The 25,144-nt window shown below is 39.5% G+C and overlaps 1 protein-coding gene across 1 annotated transcript in view; it reads right to left on the bottom strand.

Annotated features, from left to right (window-relative positions):
- The window catches only part of grid2 (glutamate receptor, ionotropic, delta 2), a 410,745-nt gene that overhangs the window by 108,973 nt on the left and 276,628 nt on the right, over positions 1-25,144 (bottom strand). The window contains exon 9 of the mRNA XM_028414582.1: positions 4,053-4,154. Coding sequence (XP_028270383.1) covers positions 4,053-4,154 — 102 coding nt within the window. The remainder of the gene's footprint in view (positions 1-4,052; positions 4,155-25,144) is intronic.

Genomic DNA, 25,144 nt, shown 5'->3' with positions numbered 1-25,144 from the left:
TGTGCTGGCTATAAGCTGCAATAGATATACAGTAGATGGTTTACAGAAGGAAATATTGTAATAAAAATTACCTCATGGCATGTAGCATAGCTCTGTGATGCTATTCTGTCTCTATCTGCCAAACCTCTCTTGTTTTGCTTTCTCCTGGCAGCAGCTGTAATACACAACATTTGGCGTCCTTCCACACCACAACGTCCCCAGCTTTCCCTAAACACATATCACTCTCCATCCATCCATCTATCTATCTGTCAAGGCCTCAATTCTTCGCACTTGTCAAGCTTGCAATCCTGTCTCACATCCCTCAATATCTAGTAATCCTTCTCTTCCAACTTCTCTTTGACTTCCTGATATTGTTCCCAACTCTCATTTCCATCATTCATCCTCCTCCTCCTCACTTGTCTCTACACTAATTCCTTTGGCACAAGTTCATCCTCTGTCTCCTCTTGACTGGAAGCACCACATGTGGTCTCAGTGCTGCTCGGGTGTTTCTGGAGGCATGATTGGGGGAAAGGAACAGCAATTTTCCACAAAAACTAAGTAATGGCATTTGAAGAGCCCTCTGAGGGAATGCTAGGACCAACAGAGTCATGCAGTGATTTGCAACACGGTGAGCATTTGCAAACCACTCTGTGGATTTGTCTGTGAAATTGATGTAAAATGCATTTTGAAAAACTCTGGCAGTCTGAGCAGATGATTCAATTTTATATGGCCATAAAGATGAATTGTCTCTCATTCTCTGTTTGATAAAGATAGAGCATGTGAATTCCAAAACAACAGACAGGCCATCCAGACAGGGACTCGAAATCCAGAGATTTCTGATTGATGTTGATGGTAGATTTAACAGATCCAACATTTTTATGAAGTGGAACAGTTCAGTGTAGGTAATGCTGTGTCCCATATGTTTGGATTGATACAAAAAGCTCTTTGCAGGCTGTCCCTGTGGCACAGGCAGTAAGATGACACCACAAATGATATGCTGCAGTGTTCTCAGCCAGAAACCATTAGTGGATACCCTCATTGTATTTTTATCTGTTGTAAAGTAAGTTTGTGCACTAAGGTAGAAGGAGATACTTAAAGTGCTTCCATTGAATGTATGTAGAATTCAAACCTGATCTCAACACTGCCTGAGATCACTGAAGGAGGGCCACAGTGACATGCTGGTAACATTAGGGCAAAGTGCACCCGTTAACAGCACGATGAAGTGGGCTGCTGAATACAAAGGGGGCAGAGAGACCCACCTGGAAGGCCAGTCCCTGTCACCACACAGGGAGACCACCGACAACAGCCATGATACGATCTTACTGGACTGACAGACTGAAAAACACAGTCACATAGAGGCAGAGAGGTGGGCATCTCTCAGGAACATGTACATGCAGTTATTTAAAATAAATCCGAAATGACCAAGGTGTCAGGCCTAAGAAGAAGCAGATTTGAAACACCATGTCAAGCAACTGGACATTCTGAGACGGATGACCAACAATTTAAATTTGGGTCTATCAGTTTCAACCAGGTATACTGAATTAATCGTATTCAGGAGCTGCCACATTAACTTCTATGAATAAAAGGAACCTCGTTTTTTAAACAACATGGAGTGGTGGCCTGAAAGCGTCATGTTGTTCATTTTATGAGGACTTAATGTCATACAGAACAGTTTAAAGCATAACAAAACAGGTTGTAATGAACAATCATAAACTGTCCTATAAACATTTTAATAATGTGATTTTTATTATTTTAATTTAAAAAATTAACTATTATTTGTAACAGACTTATTTACAGACTTAATTACCTTAATTATATACTAAATGAACATAAAGAGAGTGGTACCAAAAATAATAGACAACTATAAGCTGCTGCAAATGATTAATTGATTATTATCTGTCATCACAAACTTTATAAACTGTACACATGTGTCTGTGACTTCACTTGTGGTTACTGTGTTCCTTATGGTTCTTCAAAGTGAAACTTTAGGTTCATTTGAGGCAAACACTACTTTCTTCATTATCTCAAAAAAAATGTCAGTTTGATCTAAAAAAAAGGGACATCTTCTGCCTTTGGCTGCATATTTGGGCTTGCTGTAGCTCTACTCACAGCTTGCTACTTATAAATGTGGAGTAGAACCAGGGAGATGTGGGTGAAACATCAAAAAATTCAAGAGCACAGAAAAAGATGGAAACTAAGCTCAAGCTAAACTAGAAACCAAGAATGTGAGTGGTAATTTATAAACCTTGCCTATAAATGTCTGACATATGTAAAAAGTTGAATTCCCTTATACAACACAGAATTAAAATCAAACTGCTCAATTTGGTTTCTGGTAGCAAAATATCATTTTTAGTCACACTTGTGATCAGTAGGGGTATACCACTTAGACCTGTAAAAATAATTAGAGTAATGTAGTCATTCCTTGGTAACATCCATTTACAAATCAATACAGTCTTGGCTAATCAATAGCATTGATTTAGAGTCATTGCCCCTAACAGAGGCAAGATCTCATCACCAATTAACTAATCAATAACTACTCAACGCTCAGGCTGATGGAATAGAAATTAATCTATTAGGGCTGCAACGATTACTTGAGTACTCGACTAATATTTGAGGGCAAAATGCATCGACTGCAACTAATTTAGTACTCGATTACTCGTTAGTGACGTCATCGGGGATGATTCTGTCGTAGCGTAGCGGAATGATCAGCGTTTTGGGCGCAAGAGACCCGGGTTCGAAACGCGGGTGAGCCGTTTACACACACACACGGTTTTGGCGCCGGGCATGGAGGCGGTCGTGGGCTGAAGCAATGACACTGCAGCAGTCCAAAGCAGGTATCCACCTGCTACTAGATGCTGCAGTATCTATGGAAAAACTATGACATTTACCGAGTACTCGAGTAATCGCAAAAATAATCGGCGAGTATTCGAGTATCAAAATACTCGTTTGATGCAGCCCTAGAATCCATCATTTTTACAGGTTAATTCTTGTGCATGTGTGGTTGTCACTGCCCGCTCTCTTCTGTGTGTTTCAAGGCAAGAGTGAATCTGCAGCAGATAGAAAGCTGTTATACCAGAACCCAGGGCAACACAGAACAATCTGTTCCAATGGTCCCTTAAGAAACCTTCACTTACATGGCACAGAAACACACACAATCAGGATGCACCCTCCAAGCGCCCACACACACACACACAAAGAGCTCAGTACAGCTGGGCAGCATCCTGGACATTTCACATGGTTTCTATCTGTTTTTCAGGCCTGCATGAGGCATTGGTCACCAAAGGTAACATACACACACACAGAAACACATAAATGATGGACAGCGAAGCAACAGAAACACAAAACATGTCTACAGTTGAGGTATCCTACTTTAAAGGAGCCTCTGTTTAAAAAAATCAATTTCCTTTCTTTAACTTTAAAAAATGATGGAAATTTAAGGCAGAAAAATTAAAGAGAGAAAGAGAGAGAGAGAGAGAGAGAGAGAGATGTCTGGCATTATCTCTTTTTTTCCTCTGTTTCTCACTTCAAAGGCAGGATATGAAGAATTTACAGCAGTGAATCTTTAAAGCACTCATGGGAAGTGCTCAAATCAATGCTGCAGGCAAGACAGACAGTGCTGGTAAACTGGAGTCCCTCTATCATCAGGACTCTGATGGTCTCGATCATCAAGCTGTCAAATGTCAAAATGGAAGCTAATGAAATGATGATAGCTTAGTCCATTAGTAAGCTCACCTTGTCACATTTTTATTGTATTCCTCACCTTCTCTGATACCCTTCTTTCCTCTCAACACATCGTCTCATAAATGTTTGTCTGCCATTTTCATTCTCTCACATAAGCTCTCAATCTTCCATTTCCTGCATCTCCACAGAGACAGAATTGAATGATGGGCAGAAAACCAGACAAAGGGACAGATATACAATAGCAATACAAAAGCTTGAAGTGTAACATGCCAGCAAGTCACAGTGGTCAGTGTTGGGGGGTGAACAACATGAACAACAAGGGATGATTTTCAAACGCAATAATGATTTGTATAAAGGGAAGAGCACGCACATTAACACTGAGGTATACTCACCAGGACAGTGACGACACGAAGGACAACTCCCCTCATGTTATTTTCCAATTTCCTGTCTGTCAGAGTACCATTCAGTCCATGAACCGGGTCCCACGTGGCCAGCTACAATGATCACACACACACACACACACACATCGAATAGTTAGATTCACAGAAATCTTCACCAGCTGCTTAACAGTGAAATAAAATAGGAAGAGGCATTAAAAACATGTACAAAAAGAAACGCTGAATGAACACTGAATGACATCACTGTCATTACCAGCAGCAATAAAGGCTTATTGAACAAAGAATAGAAATGGCATGCATTAGCATGTTTATTATAAATAAAGGACAGAAGCCTGGCAGCTGTGCAACATCCAGTAAAAATCAGTCAAGTTAAAAAAAAAAAAAAAATCAGCAGCAGCTCCTCATGCTGATACATCCGGTGGTAAGACACTGACCACCAAGTTGCTGCAGACTGCAGGCAGGTGTTGTATAATTCAAAACTTTTACTACATATTACAGCTATACACCTATACATCCATCCATCCATTCATCCATCCATCCATCCAATCAGCAAAGCTAACTGTTTCTCATGGTAATGCGGCTGATTGTACCTGTGCACACAGAGATGTTTGACATTTGGACGAAGGCTCAACACTGCAATTATATTTCATCAGACAATATGTTCTTGATTAGGGATTCTATCAAATATCACCAAACCATCTTTCTTGGAACAGTTTGCACAGAACATCATGAATATTGCGCTGTAATCTATTTTGGAAAAAAAAAGAATCAATTATTTAAAGTAAGGATCCCAACTTACTAATCCTTGTGTCTCCACTGAGGATGTCCCAATTAAAAATCTCTCTAGCAAGCCAATATTTAGGCATATTCACAAGCCTGTTCTAGTGTGAAATAATCTCACATTTATAAAAGTTTATGTAGTTCTAAAAACAATGTAAGTGGTCTTCAGTGTACAAATCTGTAAAGACTGTGTCTGCTCATTGTAAATCCTAGTTCCATATATGCTTGATTAAACCCTTAAAACTGTTGAGCTGATTTTTTATTATCATGGCTTATTATCCATCAAAAACAAAACAACAAAAAAAAATACATTCATTTCAGGCTCTGCAGCCTATATACTAACACTCGATAATTTTTCTCTTAACCATCAGCGGAGGTAATTAAAAAAACAAAACTTTCATACACCGAACAGAGGCGGTGACATAATGTACTGTACCTGTAAAAATACGTTTTTCTTTTCTTTTCTCATTTAAAAGTGCTTCATGAGCCTGACCCAGGCTTCTCTGTCTATCAAACCACATCGTAAACACCCCATCTTTTCCCATGGACCACATTATTTAATCTGTGTGCTGCCTTATGCTTTCAATAAAATATTGTTTTTAGCTTCAAAGATCAAACTGGCCTGGTTTCCCTGTGGAGAGAGAGGCAGCCGGAAAAAAAAAGAAGTGATTTAGCTGTCTCCGATTCAAAGACAAACACGCAACTGCACAGGCACACTGCGATACACACAAAATTGCACGGCATGATTTGCGCTTGAAAGAAAACACAAACACACCAGAGAGGCAGAGGGCATGCTACAGAGGGAAATATGGACTAATCCATTTTTCTAAAGCTTGAAGTTGCTGTTCAATGTGCAATTCTCTGCCAATTCTGATCAATTCCCTTTTGGGAGTAATACTTTTAGTAAAGCTTAGCTGAACTTGTTTCATTTTAATGCTATGCCATTTAGTTAACATTTCATATCTGCTTTAAAGTATTTGACAGAACAGAAGGCTACAGAGGGAGTCAATACTAGTAGAATTACATGGTGTGTGAGTCAGCAGCAGATTTTTCTGTGCTACAATACTAATCCTGTAACAGTACTGTGGCTGACCAAAGGGCAGCTGTGAGAGAATATAGTCTCTAATGACACATTTGTATAGTGTAAACTTGGTGTTTATTTAAAGTTCTTCCATGATAGACCCCCTCAGGTGTTGAATATTGTGTCTGATTAGACCTCCTCTTAAGCCTGTGCTTGATTGACATCTCCCTAACATCCCTGTGTTGCTTGAGTTGAGACAACATGTAGGAAGTCTAACCTAAACAACTAGGGCAGACGATGACAGAGCAGACGTGCAAGGTCTTCATACAGGTGTCTTGTGACCAGGATGTCCCCCCTTTAAAACGTACAGAGCAATGCATACCCCAAATGTAACAATGATGCTTCAAGTACTCCTTGGACCCTCAAGTGACAATAATTTCCGATTACAGCTATGATGACCTGCCTGTGCAGCTGCGTTCATGTAAATCACATACAGCATATAAAGTGGCAATAAAATATGTGCTATCCTTTTTTCAGCCTGGAGGGGGAGATGTGGAGCCAGCATGTAAGTCTGGTGTCTTTCTCTAATTCATATCATGCAAAAGAACAGAGGTGTTTGTAATCTTCTGTTTCTGTGAAGATGAGCCAACAAACCTTTATTTCATAACACAGAAAAACTACTGTTTCTACTTGCTACAATCCTAAAGTAAATACAGCCCCTGATCGCACTGAGTGGATGTGTGTGTAGATCCTACTATCTGCACACATAGTACTGCCTCAGTCTACTGAGTAAATACGTCTGTGTGTTTGTCTGTGCGTGTCAACAGATATACAGAATCCAGGAGAAGGGGATAGTGTTAAGTGAAAAAATGTAAGCGAGTGAGAAGGCAGGAGATTGGGGGGGGGGGGGTGCTGATATGTGGTAAGCAGAGATGAGAGCCGTTGTAAAGGGTGTATTTGCAGCCCAGCAGCTGCTCTAAGTGCTTGTAAAAATGTGTGCATGTATAATCAATAAAACATTAGTGGTGCAGCCAAATGACACCCAGAGAGCCAATCACAGAGGAAAGCTCATACTCATACCTGAGCACACCTGCAGGAAACACAAATCCACACATGCATATTTCAAGTGCTGTAGATTAGCTAAAAATAACATAAAAATAACCAAATTAGAAATATATAAATTATAAATGCACACACACACACACATATATATATGCATTATATGTACACAGTCACACACCTCACCCTGACACATACCTTATGTCTTTGTTTAACAGTGACAAATGAACCCTACAAAACGCTTGAATAATGTAGATTTGCCAAAGATTGTGAGACTGAGAGATACCGTTTCCATTACCCAGCTGCAGGTATCTGTTCCAGATAAGTTTAATTTGGTGACAGAGAAACAGCATTGAGACCAGAGCTCTTCAGTGGTACCAGGGGGAATGTTTTCTTAATGACAAGTGAAAACAGAGATAGATAAATAAACCATGACAAATGCAAATTGAAATGGTGTTGGAAAGCAACGCCTGTCATTGGATAGTGTGACTTATTTAAGGCCAAAGCCCTGGGGGGAAGTAATGAACACTCCAATGTAAATAAGTGAACCTTAGAAAGCACACCTGCCACTGAACACTGTCATCACCACATGAACAGAGCTTTCAGCTGTACGGCCCTGAGCCCCAAACCTTATATTTGGAGAGAAGTTTCAAAATCAAACAATGAAGGTATTTGTTTTCTTAGAGTTTTCTGCGAGGTCTCTGGAAAGCAAACGTTGCTGTCCGTTGTCATTTCACCAGAAAGCATGCACTTGATATTGATTCCTCTGGACTGTGTTGATAAAGAAAGAGCCACTAAAAACTATTTTGATTACTATGCTGGTCTCTAAAGCTTCCTGCATTCAGATAAGGGGGAACTTCAGCTTAGCTTCATGTGTGAGATCCAGAGCCATCTAGATTCTGAGTCTAGATGGCCACAGCTGTGTGTAATGTGTCCAAAGCCCTGTTCAGCTCAAGAGCAATAACAGAGTGGTCATTCACTCACACCTGACTTTCTCTTTTTTCCTGCATTTTTCTCACCTGCTTCTATATGTTGTCGACATCTATCATCTTGGGTTGAGTGTGAAATGATGAGCACTTCTAACACTCAATCCATCACCAGTTTCCAGACATCTGAAAATAGCAATGCTGCACCAATATACTGATGACAGCTAAAAGGCATCACTGTATTTATTAGGTTCATTTAGGAGTCTGTAAAGTTTTGCTAAAACAAACACGTCAATTAGTGTCAGCTCAGAAAATTAGCCAGTTAAACGCTGCCATAAGAACAACAGAAAATATCTCAAATGAAAAACTGCTCCAGTTTCTGGTTTGGATTTTCTTTTTTTCCTTAATACCATGTGACACACAGGAATATAACTGTCAACTATGGACAGAGCTTCTGTGACATAACACACAGGTTTCTAAAAATCTGTTTAGAGTGTCTGTGAGAGGCTCTGACCACTGCCAGCATCAATGTCTGCCTAAAGTCCAAATACAAGGCAGATGAAGCCTGCTGAATCACAGCACAAGTGGACAAAGTTAAAAGTGTGTTGATAATTATGCAGCATTTTAGATTAGAAAATATTGTGTAGAATGATGTGTAAAAACAATTCGCCCCCAAACAACAGTCACAAAAAGGAAGCTTATCAATAGACAGCAAAACTGTTTTTTACCAGGCTGGTTGTACCAGAACCATTTTAACATGGGAGTCTATGGGGACTGACTCCCTCTAGGGCTGCAATGACTAGTCGACTAATAGTCAACGCAAAATTCGTCAACAAATAATTTAGTAGTCGACGGGTCATTAGTGATGTCATCGCATGGTATGCAGGTGTGATGCAGGAAATGATTCTTTGGTTCGTGGCCTGGCGGGATGGCTGGCACTTTGGTCCTGGGTTCGAGGATGAGCTGCGTGTCAGTTCGGCACTGAGAAAAAGGTATGCGAAACTGTATGAGAACTGTGTAGAGTCAACTAGAGCTTCGGACAGACACACACACACACATCTTTTTTTTTTCAAGGATGAATCAACGACACATTAGCGGTCCAAAGTCACCAACTATTAGTCGACTAGTCATTAAGGTAGTCGATGACTACTCGACGATTGAAATAGTCATCAGTTGCAGCCCTTCCAGCCTCTAGCCACAAAATGAACTGCAATTTCTAACACTGTCCGGGCTTCTTTTTTTCTTTAGTTGCCGCTTCTTGCAAATCAATGCCGTCTTTGCAAATTCAATCAGAACTGTACAATCAGATGCTCTCTTGAGCAGTAAACATTCTGAAGTGGCCAGCATCGCAGTTTGTTGTGCATTTTTTTTTACAGAAATACATCAATCAATAAAGTACAACACAACAGAAATCACACACACTCTCATCCAGGCCAGACTGTTTACCAAATTCATGCTACATCCATGAGTTATTAATATACAGTTTGCTTCCAGGCCAAACCACACTCACGCACGCACATTATACATGAAGTCACATCTAATTTCTCTCTCCTATTCACATACAAACTAAGCAGTGGTAATAACTGCTGCAGGTTAGAAGATTGAAGGATTGAATTAGTTATTAAAATATTTAATGGTTTTCTAAACATCCAATGCATTGCATTAAACATCACTAACCAGTTCCAATCTATTTCACTTTGTATGTACTTTGTCAGAATGACGGCTGCAACATTTCAACAAAAACTGCCTGGATTTCAATTTTATATTGTTTTAGTGTTTAGGAGGATGCCTTGCATGTGTGTGTGGACATGCATGAGCGAAGAGCTAAAATGGCAGCCTGGCTAGCGGAGTGGCCCGCTGCCTCTGCTTATCTTCACTGCTCCAGATAAAGGGCTCATCTCCCCCCCGCCCTCTCCTGCCGACAGTATGAAATAAATGTGCATTCGTGGGTGCTTGTGCATGTGTTTATGTGTGCATGTTAAGTGAATGACCCACTGTGCCTGGACCATTAGAATGTAGACTCAGGCTTCAAAACAGCGCCATTAGCATCCCACAATGGCTTCTCTTCTATTCTTGTGGCTCTATCTGTGTTTTCTTGACTTCCCTCTGTTTCTCATTTACTCTCTGTTCAGACATATTTTCCTTACTTTTAACAGAAGATTCCGCCTTTGTCTACAAAACAGAGACTGGAAGGAAAACATTATTTACAGTAGGGCTGTATAGACTATAAATACAGTTACATGAAGTCTTTCATACAACCTTTGTCATATAATTGATAAATCATGACTCACTTACAGAAGGTTGCGAGCAATATATCACATTGTAAAGTGTAAAACACTAATGTTAAATGGAAGCTGCAATGGCACCATTACATTTCATACTGTGCCTGTTGTATGTAGTCAAATACAACACAATAATATACAGGATCTGGATCCCTTAACATTGGAAAAATTCTACTTTTTATTTTCCGACAACTTCAGATATAGCACAATTATTCTGTTTTGAAGTGATCTAAAAAAATCTAAATTCAGCCTTGGGGTTTTTGAGTATATCTCAGATATAACTTAACTAATAAACTTAACAAGTCTATACCGTAAAGTGTTGCTTTATTTATAATAAAATAAATAAAGCAACACTTTATGGTATAGACTTACTTGCTAATTTGTGAAGGAAAAAAAAACATTTAAAATGTATTTATAGCTCTAAAGAAATATATCTGGGTATTGAAATGGGTTTTCTGTCATTATAAGCATGATGTCTGATGTGATAGCAATAAACTGAAAAAAGCAATACAGCACTGGTATGCTAAATGGAGCTCTTAATGTTGCATCTGTAAGACTTTAACAATTTGTTGATATCAGCAGCAGATGTTGTCATTTTCCAGAAATGATACGAAAAAAGGATTTAATTAACTTATTAAGAATAACGAGAAAAAGTTTAATACTTGCAAAGTTTGCATTGTCAGCCTGATTTTAAGCAAGCTGTGGCCACCGCAGAACGGCTCAGTAAACACATTTATGTTCCCACAACATCAGTAATACAAGCACACACACAATAGTCAGCATCGTTAGGCCATGGAGACCTGACAAACAGCCCACATTACTGTAACACTGAAAAAACAAGCAGATGTACTTTAGTCATCTTCCCACACACACACACACACACACACACTACAGACCTACAGGCACTTTAAGGGATGTGTAACCACACACATTTAAAAGTAATTGGACCATCGACCAGTGCTGTGTGGGGCCAAAAGAGTCATTTACTGTTACAACAAAACCCCTTTGCACTACAGCCACCCATCCTACACACACACACACACACACACTTTTAAGATGAACAAAAACACACAAACACACACACACATATACGGACACTTAGTCAAACAGCATGTAGGTATCCTCTAACCTGAATGGCATCGTGAAGGGCTGCTTTGAGTTTTTTCTCCCTGTGGCAGACACATCAGACGACACTGTACACCAGACTGTGGCTTTTGGTCTGATTGTTATGTACAAGAATTGCTGCGACTCAAAAAAGACATTCAATAGCAGGTGATATGTTGAAGAAACGGAGGTGAAAAGAAAAGTGTGCAGCTGACAGAAATTACAAGTTGAGATACAATCAATAGGCACAAAAGTTGTAAAAGTTAAACAGAAATATATGAATAGGCTAAATGTTGTCAAATATTCTGTACTCCACAAAATCTTAAATTACTGTTGGTGTGCAAAAAACAACTCCCCATGAAATTGGACCTGGATATTTCCTGAATCTGTTACGACACTTCCACTCATATATCAAAAGTTCCACCATTGTGGGGGGAAACAATTGATTCTGGCTTTCTGATGTGGTGCAATGTTAAACTGTTGTTATAGACTACTCTAAGTAGTTTATCTCCCCATTCCTTCCCAGAAGCTATGTATAAATGCTATCTTCTGTCCTCTGTGCTAACCTAGTTTCACCTGCTCAGCGTTGTTGTGTTGCTTCAAGCCTCTATAGCTCTGCAACACTCTCCTTCTGTCAAACACTCATACAGTATTCCTGTCATTGCAGTAAAGAGACAGTAGCCAGGCACAAACACAGACAAGCTGCTGAGCCGTTTCACTACTACTGTCTCTCGTCTCTCCCCCAATTCCCCCCGCTCCCCCATCTCTCCTTTCTTTCCCTGCTGAAGAGCAACATGTGTGTCAGCGCAGTCTCTGAACAGCTTGTGCACCAAGCCGTCCTTCTGTCCTCTCCCCTCTCTCCTTCCTTCAATCCCTCTGCCACCTTTGTGGTTGGTAGACATGTTTTTTTAAGTATCTCTCTCTCCCTCATTCTCTCTGCTAACAGGGAGAGGACAGCTTGTTGCAGCAAGCAGTCCAGGCTCCAATAGTATCAGTGCTCTGCACCACCAGCTGCCTAATCTCTACCTCAAAGTCTGTGTGCTCATCCACTCTGCCATGAAATCTAGTTCCAAGAAGCTATTCTATTCTATTCTATTCTATTCTATTCTATTCTATTCTATTCTATTCTGCTGCAGCAGGTCAACGACCACATTTCAATTAATTATGCATTATTCATGTATTATTCCGCCCCTTAGGACGTTGTTTGTTTTACCTGAATTGTTGCTATGATAAAATTATAACTTATAGAAAAAAGTATGCTCCATTATATTATTTATAATAATTATGTCTAAAAAAATACTACCTAGAAAGCAATTATATATGAAAAAGCAACTTAGGTATTGTTCTGCTCTAACAGAGTAGGATTTTAGGAAAGCCGTTACAAGAGTAAAAGAAATATTGCTGGTAAATTACTGATGAATTGTATCACAAGTCGGCTAATGCTTTTATACAACATAAGTCTATTAGAAATTAACTTTTCCCACAAAGGCTGCATTTTAGGAACTCAATGGGGGGGGAGACTTTTTTTTTTTCTCTTTATGCCGCTTGCATAAACAAGCACATGTTCACAAATCATGTTGTAAAAAACTGGTTGATATATTTATGAAAATTGCAGAAATATGCATTTTGAATCACAAATGTTCATCAGTAATGCAAGCAGCCATCAGCTAAAAGACACTGCTACATATTTTACCAACGCTAATATCATAAAGCTCATCACAAATTTAATAACTTTCAGTTAAAATCCAGGGAACTGGTGAGCTAATATGCAGAATCACATATTACACATATATTATAATGAATAGTATTTCTCTATGGGCTTCTAAAATATGGCTCTGAGTCTGAACATTTTTTTCATATTGGAGAAATCACCCTGGGTGCCGTTACTGACATTCAATCATTTAGCTGCCCTTAGGGAAACTCCACAAGGTAATATCAAATGGAATAAAAGAAAACACTGGACTCTCACAGGGACCTACATTAAAGTGATGCTCATGTTCACCGCTTCTGAACTGGCTTATAAATTCCTTTGTATATTATATCATTGTATCATGAGGATATCTTAAATAAGTATGTCTGACATCAAACATTTCACTCAGAGCACAATGTGGACACTGAGTCAAATGTCTGATTTAATGGTCTCTTCCTAAAAATAGACACACTGTACTGCCATTTACCCAAAATGCACAGATGATACACAGAAAGGACACTCTCATACTTAGCTTCCTGTAATGAATCATCAGCACAGAACAGATGCTTCCACTTTTCCTCCTCCTCACTGGTTGCAGCTAACCACTGTACTGTTTAACTGAAGTGAAAACCTGCATACTTCCCAATGAATGATAATGAACCTTGTTGTGAAGGGTTTTTCACTCAATGATTAGGTTGAGTAAAATTCATTTTCAAGTCATAATACTGTTAGGTAATATCACTCTGCAACGATGTGCATGATAGTTTAGAAAATATGTGTTTCCATTGTTATGGTTATATAATTGATGTAGATATACAAGAGTAAGATTTAAAAGTCATTGCTGACAGCTGGGAAAGATTTTCCTTTATACACAGCGGTGGACGTCTTATGGAAAAAGAACCAGATACCCAAAAATAAGACAGAAAAATCTCATGATGATCTCTACAGGACTTGAAGTAATGGACTATACACTGAGTTCTGCCAGATCACTCATACTCTTTCACAGGAGTCTATACAAACTAATCATTACAATAGCGACAACAACGGGCTCAGTTCTGATTTCCCTGATGAGCTGCAAGCTGTTTTATTGCTCGCTTCAGTTGGTGGGAAGATGTGTGCATGCGTGCATGTGTGTATATCAGAGAGGGTTAGAGTCGGGCTTTGGTTTGTTGTCCTGCTCTGAATACCAAAGTTAAAGTGAGTAAATAACTTCATAATTGAACTGCATTATCATTTAATTTATTGTCTGTCTCTTTTTAATTGAATAAGCAGGAAATGTTTTATCGCCAATTGCCTTAATATATAAAAATCATGAATGCAATGAAAGGCATTTCAAATCAATTAACCTCTGTGTTGGAGATATGTTTGGCAAATGAGAATAAATTAGTTTATGTAGAGCTGGCTGAACTACAGAAGTATTGTTCTGTGGACATTTAAAAAATTGAAGATAAGTTGTTTACATAATTTGCTATTTATGTGTTTTTGTGCTTTTGTTCTTGTTGTTTAGGACAGAGGAGAATGAGACAAACTGAATGGGAAGTGAACGGTGAGCAGATACATGTTAAGGGAGGGGGAAAAAAAGGTGTTCTCCTCACTGCGCCTCACTGAAGGGGGAGATGTGAAGCTGTACAGAGTGAGACTGGTGGAAGGTTAAGGATCCACTTGAGAACCTGTAAAGTTCTTCAGTAGTGTTAAAAAGCTCTCAGCGTAGTTATGTCTGTTACTCTTCTTCCCAGCAGTCCACCTCCATGTCTGCCTTGTGTCTGGGTTAAGTGCAGGCAGGTAAACAGGTGGCAAATGACTGTGTATACATCGGCCTTCTCTCTCTGCAGTCAGGGATAAGAGAATTGAGACCAAGTGCTTATGTGTTCATGATATTTCAATGTATAAGTTGTGGTAAGAGTTGTCCTTTTATAGCAAAATGTCACATATAGAAGCATAGCAGCAGGAATTCTGTGTGGCTCAAAATGTATGCATACCTACATAGTGATGTCAAACACCGACTTAAACAGGCTGACATAAAGATGAATGTAAGTATGAGGATGTGTGTCCACAGGGACTGTTAAGTGAAGTTAAGCTCAGCGGGAATAATGTAAAGTCATTAAATACCACTGGGTTATAAATAATAAATGTATACATGCAGGGTAAGGAATTATTCATACCCGTGTTTCATGGGACAGAATGTATAGGTTTTGGAGTGTGGTTTTGAAGCATCAGAGGCAACACGTGCAGCATTTCACATAATATTTTTTAGTGTTTTAAGTGACATTGTAACAACTAATGCACTGACTCCCTTTCAGTCATATCTGGATCAATGCTAAAATGTTCTGATTTCTCAGCAGAGGAACAATACTGGTGCTGAATGTTGTTTTCTGGTTCTACATAAAGCTCACCTAAAAAGCTGGCAGTGGAGGGGTTATTATTATTATTATTATTAAATAATAATATTATACATTATTATACATTAAGTGAGTGTGAATCAGGGCACTTTCACAGTGTTAGGAGCTTCTTCTTCAGTGCCACTACATACGCTGGTATTCTTGGTAGGTGACCCTACAAGACCCAAGACCTATATTGATGTTTCAGTTACTGTATTATTATCAGTATAATACTGTATTTGTATAACTTTTTATTATTTTTTGTTGTATTGCATAATAACCAAGCCATTCTGTCCAAGCCCTTGCAACAACTGCTAATTTAGCTACTGTATATTCAGCCTTCAACTGGCCTGTGACTGTGCAGTGTGATTCATAGAGGTTTATCATTGATGATAATTATTCATGGGCCACATAAAATATAATATTATCTTGAAGAAACAAGAAAAAAAGAAGATAAGATCTGGAAAAACTGGATAATCTGGCTCTAACCTTACTCTAACCAGTTGTTTATCCTATGTGAACCTGTTGTCCTGTTGGATAAGGATATTAACACTCACAGTGTCAGCTAGCCACTGAGTTGGTCACTTAGTCAGTCACTAAGTGTGACACAGTTGTTAAACCTTGACAGGTCTGGCTGACAGCTGACTGCTGGACGTCATGCACTGTACCTCTAAAGAAACGGACGCTGACATGTGCATGTGTGAATGTTTCGCACGTGTAGCCTGTTAGGGGCGGTTTTGCAGCCATTTTGGCAGAAGGATACACTTGGCACCCTTTACTTCTCAGCTGTCCAACATCTTTCTCTCACTCACACACATTCCTGTCACCCGTCACTCTGATTCCTGCTGTTCACTGAGGGTTGTCTCTGAGCCTGGTATGTCCAAAAGCAGTCGTTTTGTTGCACTAACACATCTCTTGACCTCTCCCGTAAACTGACACTTCTCAAGCAGGAAAAGACAACAGGCACAGACAAACACACAAGGCATGGGCCTGCAGGCTAGAAGAGAGAAATGACAGAGAGAGATGATGGGGGGGGAATGCAATAACTTTCACAGCAGCGGATACACACACACACACACACCAGGGGGCAGTCAACAGAAAACAGGTTAAAGCCACTTGCAGCAGTGCCTTAACATCATAAGGCAGCTAATAGAAGACAAAGTGGAAGTAATGTGATACAGGGAGGATAATCCACCTCTCACATCAAAGCACAATTAGAATTAAATTCAGGTCACATAATGTTTTTGGTTTTGCCCTGTGATAAAAAAAAAAAAAAAACGGAAAAAAAAAACAACAAACAAAAACACAAAAAGTACTTACACTGTGGAAAGGGCTTTTATCCATTCAAAATGTCAACTGTTGAAGCAGTTAATGCTTAGAAAAAAGTGACACTGAGATTGATGTCTTAAGAAAAGGCACCAAAGGTTATCTTTTTAGGCTCTGCACACACAAACTCTATTTCAGTTTGAAAATATTTATCTTTAAATGCAAAAAGGTCCTCAACATCCTCAAGAAAAAAACACTACATTTGGGTAATAATGCACCTCCCCCAGGTATGACACCTGACAACACGTGGTTATGTTTATATTATTGGAACATATGATCATATTGACCAATCACCTAATCGTACGATACAGCTATATAGTCTGTGTTGGGGATTGTGGAACTACATGCAACAACACGGACATTTTCTCAGGAATCAGGGGGTTTGAGTCACCCTGACACTGTTGTGTTTTCACCTACAATTTGCGTAGTTGGGTTTGGCATAAAATACTACTGGCTAAGGCTAGGCTTTAAAAACAGGAATAGGGGTCAGGTAAAGATCATTTTAGAAGACTTGAATTCATAACATCAAACACATTTTGCAAGGATAACCACTCCCTTCTGTGGTCAACATTTTTTAGCTACCACTGCATTGAGTCACTGCCGCCATGAGCACAGAGATGTGGTCAGAGAAATATTCAACATGTTCCATTTTCAAGGGCTCGCGTTCCAATTTCCTTGTGAGAACAGGCTGCATAATTCTAAATTTACAAGTGACATCTGGTGGCATGGTCATAATCACTGTAGATTCACAAAGTGAAGCAACCCTGTCCTCCAGAAAAGAGATCAGTGAACTTCAGATTTGTTTTGTTTTGAGTCTCTTTTGATCTTTGATTAATCCTTGAGGCTGTTTTGCAAGAGAGGATGTTAAATGTAAAGTGAATGGAATATGTAGGCAGTTTTAGATACTGTACATTTAGCGTGAACAAGTTGTCACTTGGCATATGATGAAAGGTTGCAAATAAGTGTATAAACAACATTGTTGGGGTGGGTGGGGTAAGTCTTAAGTTACTTCTACCTAAGAGCATCTCTGCAGAATATGTCGTGGGAATTGTGAAGTGTGTCCTTTGCAACCTGTGTCAAGTGAAGGGGGGGTGACCAGGAACAAAGTGCAGGGATGCTGGGTTTAAATGGGGTAAACAACTGCAATAATCAAGAGAGAAGTTGGGTAAACACACACAGTGAAAAACGAGCTAATCCTCTTGCGAGTTAGCTGTGGTAGAGACATGGGGGGTAAAGAGGGAGCTAAGGAACTTGATATGGAGCTGAGCAGTGTTGGAGTTTGTGCACAGTACAGCTCAAGCATGTCATACTGTCTGTGTGCCAAGTACATGGGCACATTTTTTGTCTGTAAGCTTCATGTGTGTCAGTGGCTATGTAAATATCTACCATGTTTATGTGTAAATAGCGTGTGGGTGGGTGTGTGCATTCATACACTTGTGTATTTGTGATCCACAGAGGCATGCAGTGCAAGGCAGACACTGGCTGCTGTAATCCGAGGTTTACACGCTGTAATACTGCTGAAAGCCTGCAGGCCTTGCTGGCAGAGAAAAGGAGAGGGAGAGCAAAAAGGAGAGAGAAGGAGGGACATTACAGAGAGGAGGAGAATGAGTAGCTACGAGAAGGGCAGCAATAAAGGACGACAATTAAACATAAGGGAAACAAGTCCAGAGGAGAATAGAAAACTGAAACATATTGTAGACCAAGGGATTCAAAGTGTAGTGTTAGAAAGGAAACTGATTTAAATCTGGAAAATACAATTCATATGAACACTATTTATATATATATATATATATTTCAAGAGGGTGGCTAAGCCTTTACCTATGTTTGTGGCTGGATGATTTAAATGTTCACCACAGAAACAGTACAAGACCCTCGGTTTGAATTATTAACATCACTGACTCCCTTTGGTGTGTGGGTGGCACAGCCTCACAAGATAAAAAAGAGTTAATATTTAAATATGACCATTTCTCCTACATTTTCCCACAGATATGTGTTTAATGTAAAGCTGTCCGGGCCTCCATCCACCACGACTAATAGAGCTTCTTTGTGTGTGTTTCGTTTAGAATATACAACTGCCATTTGTGCAACATAACATTCTCTCATACACAGGAAGAAATCACTACTGATTTGACATTATCATTTCTTCTATACTAATTCAAGCATGTGACAAACAGGAACATATATACACAGCACTGATACTTTTAGCCTGTCCTTATTGAGAAAATCTGCTACAGGCATGTAGTAATTATTTCATGAAATACAATGTTTGCATTTAAACCTCTGGAAGTTGTGGTCAGTGTTGGGAAGGATACTTTTTAAAAGTCTTCAGTTAGAGAATACAGATTACATGCCATTTTTAATGTATACCATTACATTACTCAATCTAAGTGACATATTTGGTCTTTCTTTTTTTCTTGTCTGTGATATTTAGCAGATTATTGTCCAACCAGCGCATCTTTACCTGTTAACACACCTTTAAAGGGCCAATACGCCTCATAAACAAAATTTTCCACCTGCCAAAAGGTGATTGGTGAAGGCTTCAAACAGAGTGCCTGAGTGGTTATTTCTACCTCAAAATTCATTCTTGTCTGTGATATTTAGCAGCTTATCCTCCAACCAGCCCCTTTATACCCACAAATTAGTCCAGTTTGCTGACATAGCCCAAACACTTTAGCTTTGATCAAGGATTTTGTATTGACGGTGAGAGCTCTCACTCGAATGACTGTTCACTGTCATACACATGTATATAACCACACATTGAGACAGGCGATCAGGAGCAAGTCAGACATCTGCTGTAAACAAGATCATTGTTGCAATGAAGACGATGATTGTTATGTGACTTGTTTTATTCACCTGAGTGAATAAACACATGGAAGTACTGTTGTGTAATCCATTGATTTCAACAAAGTAACTGTACTTTAATTACCATCTCTTTAGACTGTAACTGTAACGGAATACAGTGACTCATATTTTTTATTCTATTTACGTAACATCGGTCAGTGTAGGCTCGTTTGTGCTTGTATTTGTTACATGTATTAAAGGTAGGGTAGGAGATTTTGAAAACTCAGTGAGAGTCAGCCAGATTTTGAAAGTAAACACACGCCCCTTTCTCTCGGAGCTCACCCAGAAGCCACGCCTTCCAACCAGTCTGTGACTTCGGCCATCATGCACGTACCTCTCTGGTGCGTGCAGAGCAGGAAGAGAGTGACAACCAGCCAACTATATGCGCAGGGGCGCCTCGCAGGATTGGCTGATGTTTTTAGCGTTTTATAGCTTCCACAGATGATTAATATTCTTCGTTTTAAAGCGAAACTGCCGAACTAATTGGTTGCTATTGGATTGTAAAGAAAAGTTACAGTAATTTAACAAAAAGTGCATCAGAATGAAATCTCCTACCATACCTTAAAACCAGGGGCAACAAACTACTTACTATTACTACTTACTAAACTATTTAACAAAATAATTTTAACAATGGAATGGAAAAAAAAACACATAAATAAAGGTACTTTTGCAAAAGTCTGTCCAGTATTATCATTAGAGCATTAGAAGTATAATCTTTATCCATAGTACACCCAACTTAAATTTTTATTTTATGTGGTGGTCTATATAAAAATAAAGGCTGTAGTCACGTAATAAAAGGACAACACTAACAAGGTGGACTTGCAATAATTGACTGGACCAACATGTTTTTAATAGATGGCTTGCAGTCAGTTCCATTCCATTGCCCATTTCAGGCTCACAAGGACTACATGCTATCCCAACATTCAATGGGCAACGTAAGAAAACCTACCAGGTATCCATACATGCACCTGTGCACTGAGACACAACATACAGTACATTATGTGGTTTAACTCTCCTTTGTATAGGAACAGAATGCAGCTTTAATGTTGTGTAGATGAATAGTGATGGAGTGATGTTGATATCCTGGCCTTTAACATCATAGGAGGGTAAAGGAAAATACTGTTTTCCTCACTCAGTAAAGTGGGTCTTTGGGAGTTAACTGCTGCCTGGGGAAATCTTATTATGGATAGTGTATATGTGATGAAAAACCTCACAGTGAAAATGAGGTCTTAGTAATTATAAGGGGAATAATTGGCTGGTGTTTTTAATAGCTCTGGGCCAATATTTACTGATTATTCAGTGGAAGAGTGAAGAGGCCATGATTGGCCTCTAGAGGCAGGATTATACCTCACAACTGAAGACATGCAGCTTTGTTTCTGGAACCCACTCTTTAGTGTGCTTGAGCGTTTTTAATCTATGTCTAAACTTAACAGTGTAATGGCAATTGAATTCCTTATCAACTTTGCACTTGGGGAATTGTGACAATTATTGGAATTAAATGCACTTGTATACTGTATCTATACAGTCTGTTACAGAGCACAGGGGCAAAAGTAGGAAAATGTAGCCATTTTGTGCTGTACCGACTTTGTGAGTGTCTGGTGAGCTACTTTTAGACAGGAGGGACGTGTCTGATAACATAATGTAGTAAAGGACAGGATGTTGAAACCAGGACAGTAAAAACTGATGTGCTGATGGGATCCATCAATTCACACAGCTCCTTCATCAGTTTCATCATTGCAGTTGCTTCTGCTGCTGCAGCTGCTGCTGCTGCTGGTGCCAGCGGTAATATTTTTTACAGAGCCAGCACAGCTTTAACTTGAAGAAAATGTGGAAAGTTTATGGGAAATTTGCCAATTTCACAGTGAAGTAAGGTAATGTTAGGTAATAGCATTCACTCAGCAAGACACCTGTCCAGTTAGCCACAGGTTGTCCTCATACAACTCTATTTCTGGCTGCACCTGGTTATGTATTTTTAACCTTTGCTGATAAAGACTGAGAGTTAATTTGTGTGATCAAATAGTTTATATATTATATGACTTTTGTTTAAAATTTCTGCCTCATTACGTAGCATGGAAAAGCCTCTCAAATTATCCACATGCCTTCATGTCTACCGAAATATGCCCTGCATATGATGTTTCTGACTGCTTATGGTAGTCACCGTTCTTTTCAAATATCAATTCTATGATTCATTATTTGCTTCACTTAATCCCTTTCTTGTTCTGTAATCCACCACAAATCTATCTGTCTCTGAAGTGCTCCTCTCCTGTGTCAGACTTCTGGCTGAGGTCCTCTAGTCCCCCCCTATTTACAAAGCCATTCTTAACACAAGGACACAACCTTGGTGTCAGATGCCACTGCTCTCTCACTTTCATTTCTTTGCCAGTGATCCCTCAGTCATTCCCTGCTGCCACCTTAGTAGTCCTGTGTTTACAACCAGGTCACAGGCAATTAGGCCTCCCCCTTATCTCTCCTTCACATCCTTCCTCCTGTCAATTCATTTATCCATCCATCAATCTATCCATCCACTATATAGCAAGGATTAACCCAAGGACTGACAACCCTTCCATTTCCCTACTCCACCTTTTCCACCTTCTTCCATCCATCACCCTCCTTTTGTACACATCCATACATCTCTGCCTTAAATAAAAAGACATTAGCTTGCAGGCTCCAACAGGCCTTTTCTCCTCCTTATATCTATCTCTCTTTACTCTGTTTTACACAGCACAATGATCAGCATCCACCTGGGCACATCTGTCATCTTTTTTCACTCTCTTTCTTTGCTGTAAACCAGAACAATGAGTAATATAACATGCCTTATCCTGAACGATTTGACAGTGATCTTCCTGCCCTCAGTGCCATTGGTGTCCAAAAGACATAAAGAATGAATGATACATTGCAGAATAAAGAAATGAATCAAAAGACTCAACTTGGAGCAATTTTTACCAACCAGGTAAGTCGAGAAATGACTAAAGAGAGGAGGGTGTAAATTTCAAGGCCTCATAAGAAAGAGATGCTCTGGTGAGGCAGTCGTGCAGTGGTTTGACAGAAATTACTCTTCAAAATAAATCAGTTTTGAGAAATATAGAAACAAGCGATCACACACACAATCTCACTTAAGTGTTTGGCAAAAATGTAAACAAACAAAATTTCAGATGTAGATTTAAAAAAAATGACTTTTTTTTTAATTCTGTGGGACAATAGTTTAAAGACTCCCCTTCTGTTAACATGCAGTAAGGGGGCGGAAATTTAACTGTCGCACAGTGATGGAGCAAATCAAAGGAAGGGGGGTTGCCATCAGACATTTCCATGTGTTTTTTGGGGGATGCAGCAATCCACATTATGCAGACAATTGTGAATACATTCATACATACAGGAATAGTACAGAGCAGAGGCAAAAAACTATAGTGTGCACACAACAGTGCTTTCTCTTTCTTCCCATAAGACTACTACTACATGAGTACATCAGCACTAGGATTCTTCAGATGATGATACACAGCGTATGCAGCCACTTATTATAGAAGCAGCATTTTCTTAAAAATCTCTGTGCTCATGCTCAGTTTCCTCACGTCACTGCACAGAATCTGTCTCGGCTTAGACGTGCGATGGGATTGACAGTGAAGTATCTGGGGAATAAAATTTCTCCTGGCTTGTCTTAACAAACAGAGAAGCAGACGGGTGGCTGGCGGGCTAGAGTTTGGTGTTACCCATACTGTTTACACAACGGGTGTTTTTTGTTTGGCACCACAATGAATTTCCCATTGGGGTTTGTGTGACAGCAGGTAATAGTTAAAAACTGCTGTCTCTCACCCCTCTGTATTGTCATACTTGTTTGCTTCACTTATCTGTTTGTCTCTGTGTACGTTTGGTGATCTCTCTTCTCTCTCACTTATACACAGACACAGAGTAAATATTCACATGCCACACTTTAGCTGATCCAAGGACACCAGAGGCAGTTCGTCAGATTCAATCACCATCCAGTGTCCAGTCTGCTGTGGTCACCCAGAATGCAACTTGTGCTGGTCAGTGCATGTGCGTTCACTCATGACTGACACGACCTTCCAGCTAAAACAAATCGCTGACATCAATCAGGCTACAGAGGAAGCCTGCAAATCCAAAAGTATTTGTGAGTTCACAAGGGTAAAAGGTGTTATCACAAAGGTTGGAGCCACACTTCAGAAGAAGGACAGGGTAAAAGATAAGAGCTGAAGCCTTAAACGAATACTTCAACATTTTGAGAAATATTCTTGTTTGCCACCTGCCTGGGAGTTAAATGAAAAGATCAATATCAGTTGATTCTCTTTGGGTTTAGCTGAAAGTTTGGACAAATTAGAAACAATGCTTGTCGCTGCAATTAGATCCAAGACATCTGGGTTTAATTCAGACTTTTCCAGTTCAAGCAAAGCTGGCATTTAGATAGTGGATGTCACAAAGGGTGATTGATAAGTGCTAAGGTAGAAGGAGATAAGCACTATAGCGCTTCACAGTGACACCTCTTGCCCAAGAAGAAAGAGGGTCATCATTTTTGATGGTGGCATTGCTGTGGAGGTCTGGAGAGCTGATACAGCACATTCTACAAACTTCTCTAGGACCAGTGGAGTAAGTTATTTAACAAAAGAGGGAATGTGTTACAACTGGTTCCTTCGACCATAGGCCATCAACATATATGTCATTTCAGTGATATCAGCATCCATTATATGATAAAGATAAAATAATTTATCGTTGATGCGGAAACGTTGGTGTTACATTGTTTTTAGATGATCTTTCTTTTCTTTTTTAACAAACATCACAGATTGTTTTTAGGAAATTCTACAATTCTTTGAATGGTAAAATGTGTGTGACTATATGTACCTACACAGGCCTTTCCCTTTGTTTGCTTATTTGTTTGTACAATATCCAATTTGTCATTCCACCCTACAGGAGGACTTCAGCATGAATTTCACATAAAATACAAGGACAATATACAGGGGAGGAAATTCTCTCTCTCTCACACACACACATACATGCAACACATGACTATCAAGTGAGATGACCGGGAAGGAGTGGAGGGGAAAGAATCGGTAAAATCAATGACGTCCTCTCAGCTCTCCCTCTCTCCATCGCTCTGCTCTTCTGCTGTTTTTTTCCCCATCCTCCTTTCTTTACCCATGCATCTTTTACTGCTTCATCCCTTCTTCTTCTTCCTGCCCACTCCATCCTATTTTACAATCTCCCACCTGGCCTGGAGGTGGGGGAGGCATGTTGAATAAAGATTCATGCAAATCTACCTAATAGGACGGAAAATAGGAGGGAAATAGGGATCTTACCCCTTGGAGATATTTTTTTCTCCATCACTATCTTTCCACCCTTCACTTTTTGCACATTTCCACCCATATTTGCTTTCTATCTCTCTGTGATTTATTTGCTTTACTTCCTCTGTTAACTTACTGTCTGTTATTTCTCTGACTCACAGAATGCCTATCTCTCTAACTGCATTTTTTTTTCAGTTTGACTCATCTGGTACCTCATTTCTAACCTTCCTCTCATTTCTCATTAACCTCTCTAGCTCACCCTGTAGGATTGTATTTTTACATAATTGTCACAATCAGTGCCAGTGCTGCCGCCCCTCATCTAACCTACCTAAAATAGAGCTTGGTAACTTGGCCTTTAAAGCTGCATCCTCACTGTTTTGCATCCACATGC

The sequence above is a fragment of the Parambassis ranga genome, chromosome 9, assembly GCF_900634625.1.
Source record: "Parambassis ranga chromosome 9, fParRan2.1, whole genome shotgun sequence".
Classification (NCBI taxonomy): Eukaryota; Metazoa; Chordata; class Actinopteri; family Ambassidae; genus Parambassis; species Parambassis ranga.
This window is presented reverse-complemented; position numbering and strand designations above follow the sequence as displayed.